The sequence below is a fragment of the Erythranthe guttata genome, chromosome 10, assembly GCF_056151865.1.
Source record: "Erythranthe guttata isolate IM_541 chromosome 10, IM_541, whole genome shotgun sequence".
Taxonomy (NCBI): Eukaryota; Viridiplantae; Streptophyta; class Magnoliopsida; order Lamiales; family Phrymaceae; genus Erythranthe; species Erythranthe guttata.
In genome coordinates this window covers 5,055,343-5,080,489 of record NC_142542.1, presented here as the reverse complement: position 1 = coordinate 5,080,489, position 25,147 = coordinate 5,055,343, and the positions used below count along the sequence as shown (strand labels likewise).

At 34.4% G+C, this 25,147-nt stretch overlaps 3 protein-coding genes and 1 pseudogene across 4 annotated transcripts; 1 reads left to right on the top strand and 3 right to left on the bottom strand.

Moving 5' to 3' along the window:
* Positions 1-2,711: 2,711 nt before the first annotated feature.
* On the bottom strand, positions 2,712-4,929 carry LOC105970799 (beta-amyrin 28-monooxygenase). Its single transcript, XM_012995623.2, has 3 exons — positions 3,871-4,929; positions 3,400-3,584; positions 2,712-3,128 (listed from the first exon to the last, which is right to left on the bottom strand). The coding sequence occupies exons 1-3, from the start codon at positions 4,859-4,861 to the stop codon at positions 2,823-2,825; spliced, it is 1,482 nt and encodes a 493-aa protein (XP_012851077.2). The 5' UTR covers positions 4,862-4,929; the 3' UTR covers positions 2,712-2,822.
* A 3,744-nt stretch (positions 4,930-8,673) lies between these two features.
* Positions 8,674-10,394, top strand: LOC105970881 (beta-amyrin 28-monooxygenase). Its single transcript, XM_012995699.2, has one exon. It carries the CDS (start codon positions 8,741-8,743, stop codon positions 10,211-10,213), a length of 1,473 nt encoding a protein of 490 aa, XP_012851153.2. The 5' UTR covers positions 8,674-8,740; the 3' UTR covers positions 10,214-10,394.
* A 5,553-nt stretch (positions 10,395-15,947) lies between these two features.
* Positions 15,948-17,691, bottom strand: LOC148767341 (beta-amyrin 28-monooxygenase pseudogene; annotated as a pseudogene). Its single transcript, XR_016033714.1, has one exon. The product of XR_016033714.1 is annotated as a beta-amyrin 28-monooxygenase pseudogene (transcript).
* A 534-nt stretch (positions 17,692-18,225) lies between these two features.
* LOC105970991 (lupeol synthase) lies at positions 18,226-22,915 on the bottom strand. The gene is made up of 18 exons (XM_012995837.2): positions 22,699-22,915; positions 21,945-22,130; positions 21,779-21,868; positions 21,450-21,647; positions 21,254-21,338; positions 20,999-21,165; positions 20,701-20,889; positions 20,513-20,626; positions 20,298-20,417; positions 20,077-20,199; positions 19,898-19,996; positions 19,737-19,793; positions 19,597-19,643; positions 19,330-19,473; positions 19,033-19,210; positions 18,827-18,907; positions 18,562-18,645; positions 18,226-18,441 (listed from the first exon to the last, which is right to left on the bottom strand). Exons 1-18 carry the CDS (start codon positions 22,906-22,908, stop codon positions 18,331-18,333), a joined length of 2,283 nt encoding a protein of 760 aa, XP_012851291.2. The 5' UTR covers positions 22,909-22,915; the 3' UTR covers positions 18,226-18,330.
* Positions 22,916-25,147: the final 2,232 nt, after the last annotated feature.

Below are 25,147 nucleotides of genomic sequence, written 5' to 3'. Positions count from 1 at the left end.
ACAAAATACCGTAATCACTTACTCTTCGTTGTTAATTTTTGAACCATCTTGCAGAGACACAAATCAACAATAACTGGGTTTTCACAAATGAAAAAAATATGGTTTTAACCTCTAATTACTGTCTTCCCCAAGAACAATATCCATTGTTGGATGGGCTTTGTGAAAGCGAGACGAAGAAGACGACGATGTTGGAGTGGATTACGGGCGTGATTTGGGGCATAATTATAAGGAGTACTTTTCGGTTTTGTAATCTGGGAGGGTTTGCATATGTCGATCGGTTTTTTATTTTAAATTAATATACTAGTTAGTTGGGGTATATAGGGTATTTTAGTTTGTTTGGATTTATGTCAAATATCAACTCCTAAAATTGGATTTATCAAGAAGTCAAATTGCAATGGAGGGTGTTTATCAAATAGCCCCTAAAAAAAATATTTTCTTGTTTATATTTTATTTTCTAATTCATGTTTTTTTAATTATTTGATTTGTATTAAGAATTTAAAAACATAATTGATGATTTATTTATGTGTTTCTTAGTGCAGTAAAAAATATATAATTTAAAAAACTTCTTATTTTGATTCAGGTGTAATGTACAAAATAATTCAAAAATCCCAATTTCCATAAAGTTACATAATATATTACAAAAAATTAAACTTAAACATGTGAAACATTGTTGTTTTGGGAAATAAAAAATCAGAGCTGATGAAAATTAAATAGATTAAAACAGAATAAGGCGTCAAACAAAATTGTTTTTTAGTGGTGAAAAATGTCCTACATATCCATTCTAATGTAAAAGGTTTTAAATCCGTACGTAGAGTTCTCAAAAAACATTTCACCTTTTTAGAGATAATTATTTTCAAATTGTTTCAATTTTTTATATACAATGTAGTTAATATATTTAAAATAATATAGAACCTTAAGTTTAGAATGCAATTAGATTTTTAATCAACAATTGAATATAAAAAAAAATTTAGAGTATAGTAAGTATATGCATAACACAAAATATAAATAAATAAGTAAATAAATAATCTAATTTTTATTTTTGGAGTATTATATTTTCTTAGAATTATTTTGAATATTAAAAAGAGAAAAAATATTAAATTGTAATTTCAATTTTAATTAAGAAATAAATAAAATATGATAATTAGTTAATTTTTTCTATCTATCTTACAAGTATAATTTCATTTCGAGGGATATCCAAATCAAAATGTCACTCGAATATATTTATATTCTATAATACAAGTTTAATAAGTTTAAATAATATAGTCCATAATTAAAATCTAATAATTTTAAATTTAATTCCATAATATTTATATAAATTTATTAATAAATATTAATAAATATTATTCAAGTCATACAACTTTACCATATCATAAATAAAAATAAATTGAATAAAAAAATACCGAATATTTTCTGAATTTTATATGTTTATAGTATTTTTTCTTTTTTTATTTTCTTAAGTTATTATGCATATATATTACAGTTATCGAGAAAATAAACTAGTTGTATCCTAACAATAAAAATATTACCATATGATATTGATATTATAAACAATAGTTTTAATTATGTTGACCCCAAATATGAGAAATAAAAAAAAAATTAACATTGAATCTTGATTATTTTAAATTAATATATTCAAACAAAAGGAAAATGAAATTACATTCTATTTTGTAATTTTTTTTATTTGGCTAGAAGTTAAAAAATGAAATAACTCTGAATCTTGATTATATTTCCAATTAATATATTTAAAAAATGGTAAATGAAATTACATTGTATCTTTAATAAAATATTTATTTTATCTTTTATTTGGCTTAAAAGTGAAAAATTAACAATTGTAATTAGTTAAGATTCGAGTTTAATCATAAAATCCATACGTATTATTAAGTACTACGTAATTTATATTATGATGATTAATTTTTTGCAAATAAACTTTTCGTATATCAATAAAATGACTAAATTAAATGAACTTCTTTAATGTTTTCTTTGTAGAGAATGATAAATGTAATTTAATCTAACCATAGCCACTTAATGTTACAAGTGAGTAACATAGGGGTATAATAGCCACTATATAAAAGGGGAGGCTTATATGTTTTTATTACCCGAAAATTACGACGTACAGTAGAGCCTGTTTTCTTTTATAATACATAAGTTCAGCAAGTTAACTTGGGTAATGATTTTGTCAGGGGATGTCTGAGGATGTGAGCATTAATAAGTTCTTCGACGAGGCTATGGTTGTCGAACTTGCTCAGCAGGCTGCCGACATTCATCTGCAGATGATGTGAACATGGTTTACTTTGCGTTGTAAACACTAAACATACATTGGAGCAGGTCAAATTTGTAGAGATTCGGGAACTTGTACGTGTTGTCTATGTAATATCCTGGTAGTTTTTAGACCAGTCTTGTATTTTTTTTCGCCTATGTTGTAGTAAGAGATTACGAATTATTGTTAGTTGTTGAGGCCCAAAGGTTACGGTTTCTTTTGTATAACGGTGTAACGGGAAATTCTCTTGCCAGATCCTACTGTCACAACGGATATTTTAACAAAGTAGCAAGTGAGCTAAGCCCTAAATTTTCCGGGAATCTACCATTTGAACTGTGTCCACCCTTCTTGATCGGTGGATTATAAACATGTGATGTTAGGATTTCGATTAATTATACCCGCTTTTTTTTTTCCTTCTCAGATAATTGTTATTGCAGATTTGAAGTTCGAAGTTCGAATGATTAAACCACTCGATTGATTATTGCATATATAGATTACAAGCAGTAGTATTTATTTAGCACATCTTGAAACAAGATATATATTATTATAGATATATGGAATATTATCAGATGTGACGATGGAGGCGAACGGGAAGTCCGTTTGCAGGCGTGGGCATTGGATCGAAGACTGTCTTTTCATGTGGAATAACTTTCTCCCATTTGAACTTTTTCACCAAATTATATATGAAAACAAGTATCTCCAATTTAGCATATTCCTTTCCGGGGCACATTCTCGGCCCTCCACCAAACGGGACGTAAGTGTACGGAACAATTGAGCTGCCATTCTCATCATCAAACCTCGTCGGATCAAACTTCTCTGGTTCCGGAAAGTATTCCTCATGTTTGTGTGTTGTATTTGCATTCCAATACAACTACATCCAAATAATTAATAAATAAATAAAAACAAAACTAGAGTTCAGATTACAATTAAATGCTATTATTTCATTAAATTAATAGCATTCTTATAAAATACAAGAACTTAACAGATTTTAATAGAAGGTACTAGTTTAAAAAATTAGTTAGTGAGTAGGTATTATAATTCAATCTCGTCTATTTAAATTCAATCCAATATATATAATCGAACGAACGAGTCGTTAGTCAATAAAAGTCAATATACAGTACCAATGGAAGTAGAAGTTGTACCTTCCATCCTTTAGGAATGTAGAAGCCAGCATAAGTAAAGTCAGTAATAGCTTCTCTGAAACTGCCTTGAAGTGGTGGGGCCAGCCGCATAGCTTCACAGGCTACATGCCACGTGTACTTCATCTTCTGCATATCTTCCCATCTCAGCATTTCTCCTGATTTCCCATCTTCTACTCTTCTTTGCTCTTTTTTCATCCACACGTGCAATATATTTAACATAATAATTTTAATAAGATTAAATATTTTACCCAAATAAAAGAAAAATAAAAGGAGAGAGGATATGAGCTCTAATTGTCATTATCTGCAGGTTTATTTCATGCTACACCCGGTGAAATATATAATACGTGTTTATTAACCATTGATCTGCATATAATCACACACACACTTATGTGTATGTGTATTTATAAGTGAGTGGTTAGTTAACCAGATTAATTGTTAAAAATTACCCAGTGTAGCATCCGTTAGTCTCACCTTCAAGGACTTTATCGTAAATATGAGGCAGCTCGGAGAGATATTTGACGATGAAAGTGATGGCGACACTCGCCGTGTCGTGGCCGCCGATAAGCAAGCCTATAATCTTGTCGGCGATATCCAATTCCGACATCAAATTCCCGTTTTCGTCCGGCGTCGTCAGCATGTGGGCCAAAATATCGCGACGGTCAACGACGGCGGCCATTGGCACGGATTTCCGTCGCCTGATTATTTCCAAAATCTCCCTTCTTATCGAATCGGCAGCTTTAATAGCACGGTTGAAACGAGTCCCCGGAAAATCAACAGGCACCGACAAAACCCCGGCCGCAAGTACACAGAAAGGCTTATCGAATCTCGCAATGTGCACGGGATCGTCAATGCTCAGGAACAACCTGCATGCAACCGCGAAAGTGAACTTCTTCACCAGGGGCAAAACGGTCACAATATTTTCCCGGCCGCCGCCTTCGGGGCATTCCCAGTGAGTTTCCAGGTGCTCCCTCGCGATGGAGTCCATAACCCCGACGTAGTTCCGCAACGAGTCGGGTTTGATGAATCCCGGCAGAAGCTTCCTCATGTTGATGAACTGTTCCCTGGTTGACTTGTGCACAACTGACGTAGGGAATAGCCTTTCGATGTTTCTTGGCCACCATGTGTGGACGAGCTTGTTCTCGTTCGAGAATAGAAACTTGTTTCCGGAAGGCCCGCAAAGGACGGCTGTCTTTTCGCCGATCAGTGAGGTTTTGAAGATGTCGGACGAGTGTTTCGCCATTCTGTCGTCGAAAAACTTCTTGGGGTTTCCGTGCCGGCCCGCCGACACGAATTCCAGGGTTTCCCCGAAGAAGGGCCACCCTGTTTGGCCTGGAGGAAGTGATTTTGATCTGGAATGAGTGTTTTTATTATAATGAAGTATTGTTAGAGAGAGAGAGAGGAAAAGAGTGAGGAGGAGAAGGGATGATGATAGAACAAGAAGCTCCATTTCACTTTCTTGCATGCGGGCGGTTATTTCTGGTTGGTTTCAGTTAATTGGCTTTGAATATTTTATTATTTAATTAAGATTCCTATTTCTTTTGGTGCTTTATATACAAGGAAAACTGATAGATATAGCCTCTCTCTCTTTAATAGTGAAGAAGAAATTAGGGTTAGGTCTGGTTTGAAAAATTACGTATAACTCGTGAAACACCATTTTTATCCCTAATTAACCAAATATTGAGCAAACCCTATTATATACCATGTTCTGAGGTTAGATCAAATTATGTAAGTATGATCTACTAATTACAGAGACTTGTTTTAGACTTTAATTTTAACTGTAAATTAAACTTTGGAGATGAGTCTTTTTGTAAGATAATACAGAATTAACATCCTCAATTATATTTACCTTCCCGTTTGGGATGTAATTAGCCAAACAGGAGGAGGTTTTCGTAATTTGACCATAACTCACGGGTGGCCGTAATTTGCCCTTTAAGAAACTATAACATATTAGTCCTCAAAATTATTACGGGAATTGCTATTTGCGGTTTATAACAAAACCCCCCAAAAAAATCCAAAAACCCTCCCAAAACGCGTAAAAGCCCAACTTGGGCGTCCATTCATGCAGTGCATGCCCAAGTTGGGCGTGCAAGCTGCATTTGGGCGCCCGAGTTGGGCGTCCAGTGCAAAAAAAAATTTTTTTTTTTTTTTAAATGTTCAAACGCCCAAGATGGGCGCTCAAGGCGTGTACGAACGCCCGGAACATTTTTTTGCGAAAAAAAAAGCCCTACAAATCGATTTGTAGGGCTTTTTAACATGAAATTGGTTCCGTAATCGACCTACCCAATGCATATTACACATAAAAGAGTCGAAATTACATCAAAAAATCGAGGCCCAACCCTTCTTCAAGCTTGATTTTGAATTTTCGATTTTTTTTTTTTTTTTGCTATTTGCAGTTTGGGGTTTTTTTTTAATTTTTTTGAAAAGTTTTGGTGGGTTTTGTGAAAAACCGTAAATAACAATTTTGTAACGGTAAATAGCATTTCATATTATTTAATAGGTTATTTTACTCTGTAACTCAATTATAAATAATATCTAAATAATTATTTTTTTACATGAAAATTCCCCATACCAGCTGCGCAAATAATTGCGAGTGAGCAACACGATCCGGCTTCAAGGGGGAATATGCATTAGACCAAATTTTACTGGGGGTTTTCTATAATTTCAAAATTACATAGGGTACTTTTTATAATTTATTCATATGACGAGCCATTAAGACCTCATTAAGAACTAATTAACAAACAAAACATAAATTGGAATTGTCCTATACTAGACCTGTAAGGCAAGGCAACTACATGTCAATAAAAATAAAATAAACTAAAAAATTGCATTTATTGTTTTGCGGCCTATCGAACTATATATACTATTTCCGCACGTGTTGAATTTTATGCTAGTGAGTAGTTATTTACGTAGATGTCGGACAGGTTAGTTAGTTAGGTTAACATAATAAGAACTTTGAACTTTGTTAGATAAATATCTAAAGAGGTTTTTGTGCATTAGTCTCTAATAAACCATCTTCATTATTTTAAGTTTAGGGGCTATATGTCTTTCACCAATAACACCATCTCTTTAATATTTATTATAAAGGAGAAAGTATGTGCCCCCAACAGCAAAAACCGCGTCACACGTGCCGAATGTCCAACTCAGATCCTGATTCTCCGACTGCACACACGGCGAGCGTGGGATCGGACGACCGTCTTCTCTCTCTCTCTTCTCATTCACCCATGGTTCGCCGGAACGGCATCGGAACGGTCGGAACGGCCGTTCCGGAACGGGAACGGTGCCCTCCGTTCCGGAATCCGTAACCAGAACGGTGTTTGCACCGTGACTCGTCGAAACGCCGAGAAATCGGTGGGATAGGCGAGACGGAGCCACGGAACGGCCCCGACGCAGTCGGAACGGCACCGGAACGGGAAAAAAGATTTTGAAAAAAAATGAAATAATTTGACTAAAAAATATAAGGAAAAAAAAACATAAAAACATAAATAAATAAGTAATCTGATGGTAGTGGCCACGTTAGATAATGAAGATTCCCCTGAATCTCACGGATCTTTGGCCTCACTTTTCAATTATATCCTACACAATTCCAGTTCGGTATTCTACTTGGTATTAATATTGCTTGTATTTTCATAATATTCGTTGTAATATTTATTTTTTAAATTGTAATAATATTTTGTATATTATTGAATTGTAATATTATTATTAAAAACAAATATATTGTATTTTTTTAACAATTTAATTAAAATGTGTCCGTTCCGGCCGCGACGAAGCCGCGACGTTGCAACGGAACTGGAACGGCAGTGTCCGCGACAATGCACTGTTCCGTTCTAGCGAACCATGCATTCACCATTGCCTAAGAATTGTGAATCTTCTCTCTCTTTCTGCAAAACCTTTTTTCTAGGCATTGAGAATTTTTGTTTATGCTAACGAGATTAGCCCAAGAATTTTCTGAATTTTTAGTGTATGAATTATGTTTGTATCTGCACAAAAAAATGAGTTCAGTACATCTTTTATTGTTAATGATTTTATTTAATTTTATCAATTTAAATTAAAATATAAATCAAACAAGTATATATATACACGTATGGATATATATGTACCTACTATATGTATACTGTATACATATAGTACATGATACCGAGGGGTAAAAGAGTCAAAACAAATTTAACAACAATAAAAGTAATTAAAAAATTAAAAGCCAACATACCGCATCAGCAAACACAAACGGATGAGGCGTTTTGTTACGTTTCATAGTTTAAGGGTGTGTTTATGTTTATGACATACTCCATAGTTCCGGGGTGCAAACAGTATTTTTTCCTATTATAAATAAATGAAAAATTCATGTATATGACAAAATTACCCCCAACCCTATACACCCAATTATTAATTGTAAACCCAATTTAATTAATTTTGATCACAAATCCAATTTTGACTTTTTTTTTCAAAAACTTTCTTTTTTTCAAAAATTGTTTTTTTGCCGCCGGTTTCCGGTGTTGAGTAACGTAATAATATTACTGTCTATTATTGTAATATTACTGTGGTTGACGGTAATATTACTGTTGTTATAGTAATATTATTGACACTCACAGTAATATTAATTCTTTTGACTTTTTATTATGTTTACATTTGTTGAAAGGTCAACATAGTAATATTACTCTATTACACAATAATAATGAGTTTTGTTGCGTTAATATTACTGTGCTAGAGATTAATATAGCAATATTGTTGTGTTAAACTGTAGTTTAGTTAATTTTACTGTGTTTAACATTAATATTACTGTCAATCACAGCAATATTATTGTTTAAATGAAAAAATATGTTACAGAAAGGGGAAAAAAAAGTCAACACCGGAAACCGGCGAAGAAATCCGGGAGAAAAAAAAAATTGAAAAGTCAATACCGAAATCCGACGGCAAAAAAAGTTTTGGGTCAAAATTAAATAATTGACAAACACTACATTATGCATAACTACATATTATATAGATAATTAATAATGAAAAAAATATTTCAGCTTGCGTCTGTGAGTTTCTAATTCTCAGCTCCTTCCTTGATTGTGCATTTTCCACTAGACGATAAAGTACTGTTCCATACCACATGCAGCACCTTCTTTTTGACCATATTTATACAAACTTTAAATATTAAAACTAGTTATAATATAATTAAATCATTATTTAAATTATTAACGGCAGCCATTATAGATTATATAATTGTCTGATGATGTCTGAGTCTTTAGTAGTTAGTACTATATATATGTAAGTCCAATTTCAATCAATCATAACCAAAACATTAAGTCGATAAAACATACACACAGTGAAACACACTAATTGAAGTATCTACATAAATATTATGGAATCCACGACGATGATTTTGTTAGTCTCTGTCATCTCTCTCTCGATTTCGATATTATTCGCATTCCTTTTCGGCCTCCACCACCATCTGTTCTTCAACAAGAACAAATCTGCCGCCTGCGCCGGTCCCCTTCCGCCAGGAAACACAGGGTGGCCCCTGGTTGGGGAGAGCCTACATTTCCTGTGGGCGGGGTGGAAGGGCCACCCGGAGAAGTTCGTATTGGACCGTGTGGCTAAGTACTCATCCACTGTTTTCAGAACTCACCTTGTGGGCGAGAAGGCCGCCGTATTGAGCGGTGCGAGCGGCAACAAATTCTTGTTCTCGAACGAGAACAAGCTCGTCAGGGCATGGTTCCCTAGTGGCATCGACAAAATCTTCCCATCTTCCACTCGATCTTCTTCCGAAGAAGAGGGCATCAAGTTGAGGAGAATGCTCCACACTTTCTTGAAAACCGAAGCCCTTCGTCGCTACATCGGTAAAATGGACCGTATGGCCCAAAAACACTTTGAAGAGGGATGGGAGAACAAGAACGAAGTTGTCGTCTTGCCTCTCGCAAAAGACTACACCTTCCAATTAGCATGCAGGCTTTTCGCGAGTGTCGAAGATCCTCAACAGGTCGATAGATTATCGAAGCCTTTCAATCTGTTGGCGTCGAGTTTGTTTGCCATCCCTATTGACTTGCCCGGAACACCCTTCAATAAGGGTATTAAGGCCTCCAAGATTGTCAGACAAGAGCTTCTCTCCATCATCAAACAGCGCAAAATCGACTTGGCCGAAGGGAAAGCTTCGCCTACTCAAGATATTCTATCGCACATGCTTCTCACCAGCGATGAAAACGGCAAATTCATGCAAGAGTTTGATATTGCGGATAAGATCTTGGGCTTGCTTATTGGAGGCCGCGATAGCGCCAGCGTTGCTTGCACTTTTATCGTCAAGTATCTAGCCGAGCTTCCTCATATTTACGACGGAGTCTACAACGAACAAATGGAGATTTTGAAATCAAAAGCTCCAGGCGATTCGCTCAACTGGGAAGACCTACAGAAGATGAAATACTCGTGGAACGTTGCTTGTGAAGTCATGAGACTTGCGACACCTGTCCCTGGAACTTTCAGAGAAGCCATTGTTGATTTTTCGTACAAGGGTTACTCTATTCCAAAGGGTTTCAAGCTATACTGGAGCGCCACCGCAACACACAAAAATCCGGAAATCTTTCCTGAACCGGAGAAGTTCGATCCATCGAGGTTTCAGGGAGCAGGGCCCGCACCCTACACTTTTGTTCCTTTTGGCGGGGGCCCGAGAATGTGCCCCGGGCTAGAGTACGCTAGATTCGAGATTCTGGTGTTCATGCACCACCTTGTCAAGAGGTTCAAGTTTGAGAAGATGATTCCTAACGATGGTAAATTTGTTGTCGATCCAATGCCGATTCCCGCCAAGGGTCTTCCTATTCGCCTCATCCCTCACGAAAAATAAGCCTTATCAACGTAAGAATCCGATAATTTTGTCGATTCTTTTATTCGTATCACTGGCTCCGATACTTTGAGTTGTTTTTGTTTCGATTTGATTTCTCGGAATCTCGTACCTTCATGATGAATTATTGTGAGTTGTAACTATTAATTTTCTTAAAAGAAAACATTTAAATTTTATTTGGATACATTTTATTTGTGTTGTCCTTTATTTTGTTATTTTCAAAATCTTTTTACCAAGCTAAAGATGTTAGACATTCACCAAGAGTTGTTCATAAGTGGGTACTATTTATTACCAATATCCAAAATTCATTAATCAATAGCCAGAGTTCAAAGTTCAAACTCAATGGAAACTAATTAATTTTTCAAATTTCGAATTTGAAAAATAGATTAATTCTCTAAAGTAAGTGTGCGAAAATACGTCTCCAGTCGCATTGAAGCAAGTTTGGAGATATTCCTCGTCTATCCCATTATGGAGGTCACCCGCCCAGATCGTGTGATTCTACCCGTTCGATCCTCTCCCATTGCCATCGCCGCTCTGATGATGCTGCGACGAAGGCTGGTGGTGGTGACGGTGGTAGAACCGTGGAAGCCGGGGCGGATCCAGGATGAAAAGTTAGGGAGCGGGTTAAGTTTTCGAGGTTCTCTCGAAAAAAAATTTGGGTTCACACGCTGCAAAAAGAAGTTTATATTGTTAAATTTTAATTCAAATAGTACGTATTCTTGTCATATTTCAAGAATTCAAAAAAAAAAAACTAATTAATTCAAATCATTCTAATAATGGATTGCATTTAATTATTGTCATATTTCAAGGATCCAAAAAAACTAGGGGCCATTAGATATATACCCTTCATATGGAAAATATATAGGGATATTTACACCCCTAAAATTCCTTCTTTGAGATACCTGGAGAGGCAAAAGTACTAATATGCCCTTGTTTGCAATTTTCGCCCAACTGTATTCAATATTTTTGCAAATTGCATTCAACATCATTGGTCAGCTGCATTTAGCATTTATGGCATTTTTATTGATTTATTTAATAAAAAAATATAAATATTTATTTTATTATTATATTTTGTAAATACCCTCTTTTGTATTTTAGTATTTTTTTAACTTTTTTAGTTTTTTTATTTTTATTTTTTGAATTTTTTTTTTTAAATTTCGAATTGTTGATAAATTTACTGCACTGAAATTGATTACACATGACTATAGTATACCACAGTCATGTATAGTTATATGAAGTCATGTATAGTCTTTTAACCACAAAGTCATGGTAAACCGTTGATTATATATATAAAAAAAAAAAAAACTACGCCCAACAAAAATTGAAAAAAACACAATAATCAATCACTATACATCAGAAAAATCACATAACTTGTATATAACTATATATTGCTACATGGAACTATACATGACTATAATTATCTATAGTCATCTATACGACTACATTTGACTCAAATCCCACTTTTTAATACGAGAACGGCTTGTTTTGAACGACGAACACAAAGTCCACTCCGCAAAAACTTACTACATAGTAGTTCAAACACCAGGACCTGCAAAAAAGAAAAAAAGAGTTAAACAAACAACGAATTTTGCTTCAAATTTGAATCTGCACACATACACACACACATACTATCACTTACTGACATGCATATACATGACCAACATATACTCCCCACATAACTCATACATGACTACATATTACTATATGTTACTATATAATACAAATCATAAATCATACACACACTATCAGTACTTACTGACATACATGCACATCACCAACATATACTCCCCACATAACTCATACATGACTACATGTTACTATATGTTACTATATAATACAAATCATAAATCATAAATTTCAAGAGGTAAATCATAAAATTGGACCTAAAAGATTCACGAAGCATACAAAATTTTCATTTAATTACGTCACACATGTCATTCAAATGGCGGAAAAAAAAATCCAAATTAGAATATTATGTAATAAACTAAAAAATGGACACACACACACACACACACACACACACACACACACACACACACACAAAGAACTCGATCAAACACGAAACTGATTAAAAAATCTAGCCAATTGAAACAAAATATTAGTTGAGCCAAAGAATCAGAGTCGAATTAAAATCGAGAACAAATGACTATATCGTACTACAAGTCCATATGTTACTAAATGTGACTATATATGATTGCAGTCACCTATAGTCATATATAGTTTTATATAGTAAAATTCGTAGCAAATTTAAGTTTGAACAGAAGTTTTATATTGCTAATCCCTTCTTAATTCTGAGCTAACTCCTACACCAACAAATAAGTAATAGTTACAACTGATAATAGGAAAAGCAAACTCTAACAAATCTCCAATTATAATAGGAAAAGCAAACTCCAACAAATAGCCAATTATAATGAAACTGTAGCCAAATTAGCTAACTAAGCCATAGATCTCCACCAAAATCTAAACAGACTAACATAATGAACAAAATTAACACTATCTGTCATTAATTATTACGAAGACGAACTAAAAATATGCGACTATTTACTTCAAACATTATAATTTGCAACCTTACCAAGCTAGAAACTCGTGCGGCGGAATACTGATTTCGTTCGTCGATTGCGGCCGGGATACAGATCTTATTCTCCGGCAATACAAATCGTCGTTGAAATACGTATCCCGTACGATGGAATATAGATCTCGTTCTTAGTGTGGGCAGCAGCGGCGGTAGACGGCGGCGGGGGGAGTAGCGTCGTCGGACGGCGACGGAGGGAGTAGCGGCTGCTAGCGGCGGCGACGGAGGGAGCAACGGCTGCTTGCGGCGGCGGGGGAAGCAACGGCTTCGTTCTCATCGTAGGGAGCAACGGCAGCGGGCAGCGGCGAGGGGAGTAGCGACGGCGGCGGTGCAAGTCGGGGAAGAAGCAGAGGTGGCCATGGTTGTGGATAGGGAGAGAAAGAGAGAGTTAGAGAGAAAAGAAAAGAAAGAGGGGGAGATATGTCACGTAATAGAGAGAGATAGTTAGAGGGAGAATAAGAGAAAGAGGGGATGAGATGTAACGGCTGAATGAATGGAGAGAAAAACTAGGGTTTTAAATTGTAACTAAAAGGGCAAAACGGGTATTTCAATTTATCTAGAAGGGTCTCACTAATTAAGATTAGAATTTGGGTTTTTGACTAGGAAATAAATATTTATTGGGCCTCCTCATATATATTTTCAAAAGTAGGGGTTTGTCACTCATTTCCCCAAAAAACTAATTAATCCAAATCGTTCTAATAATGTATTGCATTTAATTCAATGTTTTGAAAACCGTACCGGACATTGAACCGAACAAATAACTGGGTCACGGTTGGACCGATCAAACCTAGGTTCAACCGGATTTTATAATTTTTTTTGAAAAAGTATTTATATATAATTATAAGTGACTATTTTGTAAATATAAATATATTTATTGTTAAAAATCAATTTGAAACATCTACCTCAAGATTTTAACTAAATTCATGAATAATTCACAACATCCTTAACATAAATTATATAAATTTAAAATGTAAGCATTAAGTTGGCGCAAATTCCCAACCCAAGAACACATAATTAATTTAATTTCATGGTATCTCTTGGACTACTTCAGTTCATTTGAACTTTGAACTCTGGCTATCTTATATATAAAAAGAAGATATTTTGAACTATAACCCTAGACCTAAACCTAAGGGTAATTCAGTAATTTCAATATTTTATTTTTCCATATTGTCATTGAATACCAAGGAAAATTAACCGCCCACTAAGATAAACATATACGTGAAAGTGGAAAGTGAATTCCTATTAATAAGGATTAAACTGATTCCATGCTTATTTTTTAATCTTCTTGGTAGTTATTGTTTTTTTAACCAGTTGTTGCATAAATAATTAAAAGAAATGAGCGCACGATCTGATTTTTTCACAAATATTTATCATTATTCAATAACAATTAATTGTATACTCTTTAAAACCCATAATAAACGATCCGATTTTTTTCACAAACATTTAGCATTATTCAATAACTGCAGCAGCAGTTGATTAAATAAAAGTTATTAACCTCCAAATAACTTCTCATTTCACGTATAATTTTCCTCACACAAACACACTGAGAAAATGAACTGTTAAAAAAATCATTTCTTCATTTTCTTCTTTACATCGACGGTCGACGCATGGCGGATACGCATGGACATCCGTGAAATCTCTTTTCAATTATCGATTTAACGTAACCTTGGTCAGTTTCCGATTCTCCGTTCCTTTATTATGCCGGCCACTTTTTTCGCTCAAAAAATATCAAAACTTCGGTTTGTCTTCAAACGTTGTTTTCGCAGTGGGTTTGATGCTCAATGGCTCACCGGAACAAGTTGAGGAAATCCGGTTGATTATATTGGTAAATTAAATATTTTATTGCTTGATTTTTATTTAGGGGTTTGGTGCAGGAAAGAAACAATCCATGTAGTTGTTTCATTCTTTTGTTTGATTAGTGCAATTTTAAAGTTTTATCTTATTAACTTTAATGTTTTATTGAAGGTGGATAGTTGATTCGGAATATATATTCATTTTACCTCTTCATGTTTTATGTTTTATGTGTAATTTCGCTTTTGATTGTCACCTAATTTTGAACTTTGGATTTTTGTCGATGCAGGCAATCAAGCAAAAATTTTGAGGTATCTCTTCTTCATGAAAAAGGTTTCACGAAAACAATTTTGATCACTTTCGAAAGCTATCAACGAGTTTATATCATTGAGATGTTTTAATCAGTGAGAGGTAATGAACGGTTCCTTATATTTATAGCATTTATCATTTAATATTAAATTTATGTTTTTCTATTTGAAAAGAAATCAATTCATTTAGAATTATTTTTGCGAAACAAATTTAGCATAGTAGCATTCCTTTCTAGGTTCCATGTTCCTGTTGACTCAGCACATCTTTTCTGTCATTTTCCATGTTCACGAACATATGTAGAATAACAACATTCTTCAGCCGCTCTTTTTTTTTAGCAATTGGTATGTCACAATAGTAGTTTATTTTGGATGTTCTCATCTAAGTTTTCAAACAAATCGATTTGCGATCATATATGAGAGTGTATCTCAGACCGTTTATATGAGTTTTGGCCACGGACTAACGGATTAACTAAGATTTCACACACATTGCACCATATTTGGATATGAAGAATTCCATTATTAATATGCTTTGTAGGGACCATATTTTTGCGCTATTTAAGTAAATGGTTTTCTTGCAGGTTTGTCAAACTCATATTTCTACCTAGGGTTGGGACTGAGTTGATTTTTATCCCTCAACCGTCCATTATATGGCAATGATCGTTTTCCAAAGTTCCATCAATTATTAACTTTATTATAATTATATAACATTATCAACGCATAATTTTAAATGTTTATACTAGAGTGAAATTATTTTGTTCAAAAGGTCCCAAAATTATTATTAGTCAACTTCCAATTAAAAGTTTTTAGATTTTCTTCCAATTAATTCAGCCTAAACAAATACTAATTAAAATTAAAATATTTCCTTCAAAAGAAGACTATCTTAATTTACATCAGGGTAACTATTTTATTGTCCCGTGCAACGCACGGGTCATAGATACTAGTTGATTAATGAATTTTGGATATTGGTAATAAATAGTACCCACTTATGAACAACTCTTGGTGAATGTCTAACATCTTTAGCTTGGTAAAAAGATTTTGAAAATAACAAAATAAAGGACAACACAAATAAAATGTATCCAAATAAAATTTAAATGTTTTCTTTTAAGAAAATTAATAGTTACAACTCACAATAATTCATCATGAAGGTACGAGATTCCGAGAAATCAAATCGAAACAAAAACAACTCAAAGTATCGGAGCCAGTGATACGAATAAAAGAATCGACAAAATTATCGGATTCTTACGTTGATAAGGCTTATTTTTCGTGAGGGATGAGGCGAATAGGAAGACCCTTGGCGGGAATCGGCATTGGATCGACAACAAATTTACCATCGTTAGGAATCATCTTCTCAAACTTGAACCTCTTGACAAGGTGGTGCATGAACACCAGAATCTCGAATCTAGCGTACTCTAGCCCGGGGCACATTCTCGGGCCCCCGCCAAAAGGAACAAAAGTGTAGGGTGCGGGCCCTGCTCCCTGAAACCTCGATGGATCGAACTTCTCCGGTTCAGGAAAGATTTCCGGATTTTTGTGTGTTGCGGTGGCGCTCCAGTATAGCTTGAAACCCTTTGGAATAGAGTAACCCTTGTACGAAAAATCAACAATGGCTTCTCTGAAAGTTCCAGGGACAGGTGTCGCAAGTCTCATGACTTCACAAGCAACGTTCCACGAGTATTTCATCTTCTGTAGGTCTTCCCAGTTGAGCGAATCGCCTGGAGCTTTTGATTTCAAAATCTCCATTTGTTCGTTGTAGACTCCGTCGTAAATATGAGGAAGCTCGGCTAGATACTTGACGATAAAAGTGCAAGCAACGCTGGCGCTATCGCGGCCTCCAATAAGCAAGCCCAAGATCTTATCCGCAATATCAAACTCTTGCATGAATTTGCCGTTTTCATCGCTGGTGAGAAGCATGTGCGATAGAATATCTTGAGTAGGCGAAGCTTTCCCTTCGGCCAAGTCGATTTTGCGCTGTTTGATGATGGAGAGAAGCTCTTGTCTGACAATCTTGGAGGCCTTAATACCCTTATTGAAGGGTGTTCCGGGCAAGTCAATAGGGATGGCAAACAAACTCGACGCCAACAGATTGAAAGGCTTCGATAATCTATCGACCTGTTGAGGATCTTCGACACTCGCGAAAAGCCTGCATGCTAATTGGAAGGTGTAGTCTTTTGCGAGAGGCAAGACGACAACTTCGTTCTTGTTCTCCCATCCCTCTTCAAAGTGTTTTTGGGCCATACGGTCCATTTTACCGATGTAGCGACGAAGGGCTTCGGTTTTCAAGAAAGTGTGGAGCATTCTCCTCAACTTGATGCCCTCTTCTTCGGAAGAAGATCGAGTGGAAGATGGGAAGATTTTGTCGATGCCACTAGGGAACCATGCCCTGACGAGCTTGTTCTCGTTCGAGAACAAGAATTTGTTGCCGCTCGCACCGCTCAATACGGCGGCCTTCTCGCCAACAAGGTGAGTTTTGAAAACAGTGGATGAGTACTTAGCCACACGGTCCAATACGAACTTCTCCGGGTGGCCCTTCCACCCCGCCCACAGGAAATGTAGGCTCTCCCCAACCAGGGGCCACCCCGTGTTTCCCGGAGGCAGGGGACCGCCGGCGGCGGCGGCGGCAGATTTGTTCTTGTTGAAGAACAGGTGGTGGTGGAGGCCGAAAAGGAATGCGAATAATATCGAAATCGAGAGAGAGATGACAGAGACTAACAAAATCATCGTCGTAGATTCCATAATATTGTGTAGATACTTCAATTAGTGTGTTTTACTGTGTGTATGTTTATTAATACGTACTGAATATAATGTTTTGGTTATGTTTGATTGAAGTTAGAGAGTTGCATATATATAGCACGTAAGAGTCCAAAATCAAACATTATATAATCTATATTGGCTGCCCTTAATAATTAAATAATGTCTTAATTGTTATAAATATTTTATATATACATACACTAGTTTTATTTAAAGTGTATAGATATGGTCAAAAACAAGGTGCTGCATGTGGCATGGAACAGTACTTTGTCGTCTAGTGAAAATGCACAATCAAGGAAGGAGCTGAGAATTAGAAACTCACAGACGCAGGCTGAAATATTTTTTCATTATTAATTATCTATAATATGTAGTTATCCTTTTTTTTCATTATTAATTATTCATATATGATATAGAAAAGTATAAAGAAAATAATTTAAATATAATTTAATTAAGTTATCCTTTTTTTTTTTAAATTATTTACGCAATTAGGTAGTCAATTGGTCATGACTCCTACACCATACTCTATAATACAACTTGTCAAAAACATTGACTTGTATTTAACACATGCAATGTAATTAAATACTAGTAATAGAAATGTATCAATTCAAGGCAACTGGATATAATAATAATAATTATTATTATTATTATACAAATAATAATAACAACAACAATATTAGTAATACTGATAGTTTATTGACTAATTAAGTTTGAAGAAGGCGTCGACGATATTCACCGAGAGCCCATATCGGGAAGATATTCCGATAGGACGAATAGTTGAGGGTGCAATTCTTCATAAAGACTCCTGTGATCTCCTTCTCTCCAAAATAATGATTAAAAATAAAAAATAAAATCCATTATTTATAGATTTATTATTTCTTTTGGAAATATTAAAAATAAAACTAAAGAAAGTACATCTAATTATGTATTACTACCTGCTGAGGAAAGTCACCATCTTCCATTTGTGAGTTTATCAGCAGTCTCATGCCACGGTGTATGGCCAACGGATCGATCTCGCCCTTATTTACATAAAATACGAAATTATTTCGGACTAGTTTTATTATAATAAATTAATTAAGTAAAGAATAATTCGCTCGAATAAATATAAATATTTCTGTGGTGGATGATTTACTCATACAACAAGAAAATTGACATGCCACTAACAAAATTCAAACTCCTTATTATGTTCACTTAACTAACCTGTCCAGCATTAATGAGAGATAAGAGAGCCCACGAAGTCTGCACCAAATTTGATCTATTACCTTCGATATTAGTGTACACCTACGCCCAAAAAATCGATGTTTTTTAGTATCGTGGAATTTTATATTTTTTTTGATAAATCATTTCTAAAACAAGAACTAATAATATAAAATTTTCAGATTCTTAGGAGATCGATTAGTACTAACCTTGTTGGAGCTTGAAAGATAACTCTCACCCCATCCGCCATCACACAATTGTTTTGACAGCAAAAATTTACAAGCTTTTTGCAACGAAGGAGAATTATGATAATTTAAGCCGCATGCTACCAAGCCCTCCACTGCAAACCATGTTCCGTACGTATAACATATACCCCAAGAACCAGACCTATTTATATATATATACACACACACACACATTATGGAGTGCAAATATCTTCACGTTTCAGATATATAGTAACGTAAAATAAGGATTAGTTACGAATTATTTTTTAGGAATATATGTACCAGGAACCATCAGATTCTTGAATGTTCTCTATGTACTGTTTTGCCCTTGCAATGCATGTTTCTATTTCTTTTCGTCTATGCTCGGGATGAAACTTCTTGAAAATCTGTAGGCCTTGGATTGCCGATGAAGTGCATTCCACATAGCTAGTTTAAAGACAAACCAATATCGAGTATGAAAAAACATGAAGTAGAACAATTGATTACCAAGAAAATGAAATGAAAGTGTGGATAGTAACATTTGATGAACTTTGAAAACTATGGACATACTCTCGCTCAATGAGGGCATCTTCGAAGAGTTCCGTAGGATTCAACTTCTGAAAAAACATAACTAGAATCATTTTTTTTACGGGGTTTTTGTGAAAGGTTAAACATCAATCAAGTGTCGAAGTTTGAAGAATCATCTTTACCTCTATCCAACGATATGCTCGTTTGGGCTCCCATGCAGGAAATCCACCGCTATCACTCTGGGCCAAATGTTTCAGAAAAGTTATTACATTAGTTATTAAAAAATATTGCACTGGCTAAACGAGAACAATATCACGTTTCACTAAAAATTCACAATCTCTACCTGTAGGGACAAAATGACATTTACAGCATCGTATAAGCGCCCCGTTTCAATTTTTTCTCCAACAAGTTCTTGTGGCATTTGGGACAATAGAACTGCAGTCTGTAAACAACCTAATTCAAAATCGAATTTCACTACGTTTTCTTTTATCGCAAGAATGGGTAATTCATGTAGTACCTTACTTTCATTCCCTCAGCTGTGCAGTCAGAGACTTGCCAACCTTGATCTTGCATTGAAAATGTCCAAGCACCTTTAGATGTGTGGCGATACATTTTACGATAATCTCCAGATGGGTTTTCGCGAACCTTAATTAAGGTAATGTAGACTATTAGACTACATGCATATGGTAATAATGATACTGACTTTTTTTGTTCTATTTAATGTTGTGAGAGATAAATTGAACCTGTGAGGCTTTTACAAAGCTGTGTGCTTTCTTCAAGGTCGGCCCGTAGTCTTCGGAAAGATTTGCCGATAAAATTGCTTGAATGGCAAAAGCAGCATCCCACATTTGACTACCAAAACTCTATTTAAAATATAAAACAAAATACTTACTCATGAATTATGCAATATAGTTAGATTAATGTAGAAAATGAAGCGGAGGAAAGAGAAAAAATATACCTGCATTTTCAGGCCATCTTCAGCTACCCAAAAGTAATCCGGTATACGAGCAAGATGGCGTTTGTAAGCTTCAGAATTAGGATCCTCAATCCAACAAGCAAGTAGAGACAAACCCTAAGAAAAAACATGACAGCTATAAACCTTTTTCTAACATATTAATTTATAACATAACAGAGATCGTATATTACCTTCTCCAGACATCCAATGCATAGGTATCTGCTATTCTCGTCCTCGTAATGAACATTTTCAATGGCAATTCCTAAAGCCTTTTCTCTCAATTTAGAAAACGGCCACCTTTTTAGCACCGGCTCCGCAAAATGATGAAGGAATCCCGATAACATATCTTGCATTAAAGGGTGGGGATAATAAAGGTCTTCCTGAGAAAAGTAATAAAATTCAATGTACATTTTTCAGAGGTATAACATATTGCATTCCACATATTCATGAATTCAATGCAAGTATAATCATAACCAAAGTGTATCCAACCTTAGCACACGTGTTTCTTGCTTTATTCCAATTTATTTCAGGATAAGGCTCGATATAAATCTCCCTTCTTAAGGACTGAATCAGTCCAGTGATAGGCCCAACAAACCTCTTCCCATACACATACGACATTGGCCTATATGCCGACCGACTATAGCATGACATCTTACCTACACGCACATATCAACAACAACCTCAAAAGGCTTATTCTTATGCTAAAGCGTTAAAAAAAATCTTTTTCTTCAAGGTCATTAGAACCTGGATGAATGGGGGAGAAATACGGAAGCAACCATAATTCCGGGGGCGTTGGATTGCAGCCATCCCATTCGTAAACTCCCAACACCTTCAAACACGAGATTTAAAAAAAAATTGAAAAAAAAAATTGATATAATATATCCTATTGCATTTTTCTACAACATCATTATAATAAAAAAAAATTATGATTTATTCTTACAGTGAGCAAAAATTTCCCCCATGAAGGTACGCCAACAGCACCACCATGATCGAGTATCCATTTTCGGCCTCTGTCGACTGCCATGTCATCACCATCTTCGAGGCTTTCACCCAATAACCTTAGTGTAATATAACTGAGAACAGAACCAAAAATTGTGCTGTGTCCTTCTATATGTATCCCCCAACCTCCATCTTCATTCTTTCCCCCAATACAAAAAATTAATCAACAACGAATATTCAGAACAAACCCTAATTGCTCAAATGAGTACTAATTAATATCAAAAAATATATTTGAGAAACTGAAAAATCAAGTGTAAAACTAGATTAAACCTGGTGATTGTATATGTATCGTATGATCTCCTTCCGATGCTCCGGTGACAGAACGGCATTTATTGCTCCGGTGATATACAACGCCAGCACCTGCAATTTTGCGCATTTATTTCAACCCAATCGATTTTTGCAATCATATAAAATAAAAATTGAAAAAGAGGCATACCAAAGGAGGGAGGAAAAACAAAGGGCCGGCCGATTCAGCCGGCCAGTGTCCATCGCCGGACTGAATCGTTGAGTAGAAACTAATTGCGCGCCGGAGAGTAGTTATGGTTGCCTCTTCTGTTATTTCCTCTGTTTCTTTCACTTTTACGGCTCTTGCAATTGGTCCACGTGGATTCTCCTTCGTAAGCTGCAGGATTTTTTTCATCAAATAAAGAAAATTACATTTGTGTCCCTAAGTTTAAAATAAAAATATTTTTAGTCCCTCATGTTCGAAAAAAAAAAAGAAAAAAAAAAACTTTCGGATCGATTTATTACTTTATGACGTATTTGATCTCTTAATGTGTTGCTAGTCGGGGTGATTTTTTCTTTTTTTACCATGTTGGCCTACCACTCGATTGTCCTACCGAATCGTACCAATTACTTACGAAAATATTTGTATTGAGTGGTTACCATATCATATTGTGCTATACTAAAGTATTTGTTGACAAATTGAGTGGTTACCATATCATATTGTGCTATACTAAAGTATTTGTTATGTCAACGGTACTCAATAATTACCCAACATTAATTATCGATAAATTAATAAAACGAGAAAGAGAAGATGAAAATTCGCAAAGGGGTAACTTGGTCAAATAAGGACTTCTTCAGTTCTTCCTCGCAGATCAAAACTATTTAAATAATTTTCTTTTAATTAGTGCAAATTTACCTTAAACGACAGATAAAATGAAACGAATGGAGTATAATCGATCGAATACCTGCATGCGCATCAATAGGTCAGAACTTTGTTTGAACCGGAACCTGTTTTTCTTGAACTCAGTTCGCATTAATTCAACTTGGGCAAGTTCCTCCGCGGTACCGGCCTCCCCGTCAAATTCCCAATGCTGCCTCCCTACGTGATTGTTGGTGGTCGTCAGCCACGCTCCGCCGCGGGAGCCGCCACCTTCTGCAATCTTCAACTTCCACATTTTTATTTATTTCCTGCATCAACAATCATTTGTTATTTTTCTGAAGATTATATATATATATATATATATATATATATATATATATATATATATATATATATATATATATATATATATATATTTATATAATATAATATAATATGTACCTACAGGCTGTACACAAAATGCAAATATGTTTGTAACAATAGAGAAAGGAAACTTTGTCGTATATATATAGAGAGAAGTTAAAGGTGACGATGCATAGAATGGTAAGCCATTAATTTACAAAACAGTCCTTACATTCTTAGAGCAACTCCAATGGGTTATCAAACATGGTATTCAAACCATTAACCACTATTTATATACCAAAAAATAGAAATTTTTAACTCCAATGGGGTTATCAAATTAGGGTTCTATTTTGATAATTCAACTTTTGGAATATAAAAATACTTGCTGGAAATTGAGTTATCAAAAGTGTAACTATCTAAATATCCAATCAAAAGTGGACATGTGGCAATTACAAATAAAATCACCCATAAACTTCCAATTGATAATTAATTTGATAACCATGGTTTTGGAGTATATGAGTTTTAAACAATAGTAAAATATTAACTCAAATATCAAATAAATATTTGATAATTCAATTTTGGTATTTAGCATTGGAGTTGCTCTTAGTAAATTAATTACATATAAGAGTTTATTGCACAAACCCCTTGTGTAGTGTCTAATTGTTGAATATAAGTTATCGTGTTAAATAAACTAGCAATAAACTCCAATGCTAAACATCAAAATTGGATTATCAACTACTCATTTGATAATTAAAATAATATTATTCAATTTATCTACTCTAACTATGGTTATCAAAATTAATAATTAATTGGAAGTTTTTTAGGTAGTTATTTTTTTGATAACTCAATTTCAAGTATGTATTTTTACATTCAAAGAGGTAAAATATCAAAATAATTACCCATTTTGATACTCTCACTGGAGTATAAATTTTTAATTTTGGGACATGATCAAAAAGGTGGTTTGTGGATTTGATAATCCATTTGATACTCCCATTGGAGTTACTGTAACGAGATAATTCTGTTGACTTAAAAAAATGACTAAACTACCTCTATTTATACAAATGCATCGTTTGGTTGGAGAGATTAACCATTATTAACTAAATAATTGAACTTCGTTTGATGCTTGGTATCCCAATAAATTGTCGGGTCGATCCGTGAGTGATTATGTTTCATGGCGTATCTTATCTTTTAGAGAGTTTTTTTGTTGGAAGTTCCATGTCCGATAAAATAATTGAATTTTTACCAAATTATTTAATCTTATCTGAAGTAATGTTATCTTAGCAATCAAACGAAGTGTAAGGGTTTTTTTACCGATTAGTAAAGCATGATTTAATTGTCAAATAAAAAAAAATTGACGTACAAATTTATATATTTAGTTCTTATTTATATTTGAAAAGCCACCTCCATATTTAATTTTATTATACCAAATTTTATAATAAAATTATTTCAAATTTTGTAAACATTGCGTATTTCTTTATTTTGTAATTTTTAAAAATACAAATATATATATATATATATATATATATATATATATATATATATATATATATATATATATATACCATAATTTTAAATAATGATAAAAAGTAAAAAAAAAGTCGTCTTTTTAGTTGCACCTTACTCCCCCAATATGGTGGCGCAAAGAAAGGGAGAGAAATGAGAATTTCAAAAATGGGCTAATTGAGAATTTGGTGGAAATTTGGGGTTTCAGTAATTTTCAAATTACACTTTCGTCCTCAAACTGTAATTTATTTATAATCAAACGAAATTAAGATTATGTTTATTTATAAGAGGGTATTCATGTCATAAGGAAAATACTCGCACACGCCGCGACCGAAATACACAATCTTGCTCCCATGGGTCTTTTTGGCTTTGACTGATATTATAGGGGGTAATAGCTAATTTTTTTTTAAAACCGGGACCTTTTCGACAATTTATAACCACTTGCCAAAATATAATTGAAATTAATTATAAACGCTTCGAGCACTATGAAAAAAATAAAAAGTCATGAATTAAAGGTCCTTGTTAACTGTATTTCATTTTCTCTTTTCTTTTTCCTTTTTCCTTTTTTTTCTCTTTCTTTCACCAATTTAGGTTTTGTTTGTTAGAAAATTAAATATTACAGTCAAGTCAGTAGTTTAAGTTTCAGAAATTGCAATTCGACCTCTATCTTTTTTTAAATTCTACTGGAC